The sequence below is a fragment of the Penaeus monodon genome, chromosome 32, assembly GCF_015228065.2.
Source record: "Penaeus monodon isolate SGIC_2016 chromosome 32, NSTDA_Pmon_1, whole genome shotgun sequence".
NCBI lineage: Eukaryota > Metazoa > Arthropoda > Malacostraca > Decapoda > Penaeidae > Penaeus > Penaeus monodon.
This window is the reverse complement of record NC_051417.1, coordinates 7,584,361-7,586,595: the sequence shown is the minus strand read 5'-3', so window position 1 is coordinate 7,586,595 and position 2,235 is coordinate 7,584,361. Positions and strand designations below refer to the sequence as shown.

The following is a 2,235-nucleotide window of genomic DNA, read 5'->3' as shown; positions in this document are numbered from 1 at the left end:
GAGTGTTCGTCATGTGTTTTCATATTTGCTTCAGGAACGTTTATCACAAGATTCTCTAGAGGTTCTAGTGATCTTGATTAGATGTATGTATATACAGCCAGAATACGTTTTATGTTATCAAAACATCTTTTGACAACATCAATTCTCTCTTATATTGCTCTGTCACTTTGTCTCTCTCTCAATAAATTTGCCACGCTTTTAGATATTCCATGTCTTATCAGTATCACCAAACAGATAATAAAATACATGAACAAAAACACCCCTACCTTCCAGGTGACGGCCGGGGCAGGCACAACACGCTCGCTTGCGGTCAACCCAAGGTATACCTCAACAGGGTTTGCATTGACGTCGTCTAACTCCAGGACTCCCCAAGCCCCGGTGTAGATCTCCAGGTCCGTCCCTAAGTACTCGGCCAACGTGCGTGTTGCCACTTCCAGGTACTTGGACAGAAGGGACAGAAGGTATTTAGATACAATAAAACGTGTATGAATTACGGTACAGTAACTGGCAACTCATCCGCCAATCTTGAGTACTCCGGTTCGCCAGTTTTTTATTATTATTATTCTACACCCAATACTTTTATTTACACATATTTATATAGTTATTTTATTATACTTAGCATTGTATAGCATACGTCCTATAGATATTTTAGATTCATCGTCCTCTTTAGACTCCCTTGACGTGGTGATGGAGCTTAAGGTCCCAGTTACCAGTCAGAGATAATAGGATAAACAGTCTCATTTGTTTGCCATATATAGCTGCATTTGGTTATCTGCACCAGTTAAATGGTTTCCCTTACACTATGTTAGGCTTCAAGGCAATCACCCGCATTTTTATGGCAGGAATCAAGCTAATACTCTCCAGGCGTATTGGGTGGTATATCGATTTTCCGTGTTTGTAAGAAAAACGATGTGTATATAAACCTATTCCTACGAAGAGAAGTGGGAGAAAAAGAGTAGATGCCTATGCAGAATTCTCTCCCACAGAATTCTTGAAATCACGTCCAAACACTAAAATATCACTAGTCTCCTTACCTTCCAGTTCCCATTATTGAAGGCCTGCCACTGGGGAACGGCGTTGATATAGTAGTAAGTCGCGTCCTGCTCCGCCTCCGTCACAAAGTCGGCGTCAGGAGCCAGGTGTCCCTTGGCGAAGTAGTATTGCTTCTTGGGGAAGATGTACGTCTCCGCCATGCTCTGTTCGATGGGGTTTATTGTATACAATAGCCTTTTATACTTATGAAGATGAGCACTTTATCTGTGCTTATACCAACAGATAATAATAAACGTCACATACGTATAAAATAAATACCTACTTGACCGTAAAAAAAAATTAATGTACAGAAAAGAAAGAACCCATTTTTCATTGATATTGTAAATCAGTGTAATAAACAAAACTGCACAGACGAAGAAAGGATGAAAGAATGAACTAGTTACATTATCTTGGAGGAGATCTTGCATTAACTTCAGCTGAGTTTTCTTCTCGTAGCAAGTTTTCATGGAGATGTTGAAAAAACCTTTGGAAGTCTTGAAAGAAGGCCTCTTAGGGTCGATATCCTTAGCAGCGATGTTTGCTCCGTGGATCGTGTGCTTCGAATACAGCGTCGTCTCGTTGTTTTCTTCGTAGCAGACACTGATCTGAAAACACAAGTAAAGGTTTTCTCTATAGGGGTACCATTATATACCCTTTTCGTCTGGCAATGAACTTTTCAAACGCGGGAACTGATACCCGCAGACTTGTGTTCCTCAGTTCGCACTCATAAGAAAAAAAACACGCATACGTGTAAGACACTTTTCTTCTAATAACATGATGTCACAGAGGCACCACTTTATAAACAACGCGCAAATTACTTGTTCTTTTTGTGCTTGTAAGACACTGTAGTATTATTAAACTGTTTTTTTTCACAATTCCCTCTCATGTAGAAACAATCTTTTCTTGTTTAGTTCCCCATCAATACCTTTGTCTATGCTTTGAGAAAACGTTTATGCGAACACCAACTGACAACGTTCAGTTCGGGCACCTTAGAAGAAAACCGGGCACAAGTTTGGTCCACGGAGGGGGTGGTGGTTCAAGGGGATATTTCTAGTAAGGAATGCTAAGAGCTATTATCTGCTCGCTTGGTGGAAGTGTGTGCAGAATTCTCGAACCAAAGGCTCGTGTATTTGTCTCTCCTTTATATATTGGACAGTGTCACAGGTTAATCTGTGGTTTTCCACAGGTGTGTAAATTAGAAAA

General features: G+C 40.4%; 1 protein-coding gene across 1 annotated transcript in view; it reads right to left on the bottom strand.

The window, feature by feature from the left end:
- The window catches only part of LOC119593415, a gene marked incomplete in the record, with an annotated part of 4,729 nt that overhangs the window by 399 nt on the left and 2,095 nt on the right, over positions 1–2,235 (bottom strand). Inside the window, 3 exon segments of the mRNA XM_037942345.1 lie at positions 267–440; positions 1,035–1,196; positions 1,437–1,637. Of these exon segments, the coding sequence (XP_037798273.1) occupies positions 267–440; positions 1,035–1,196; positions 1,437–1,637 (537 nt within the window).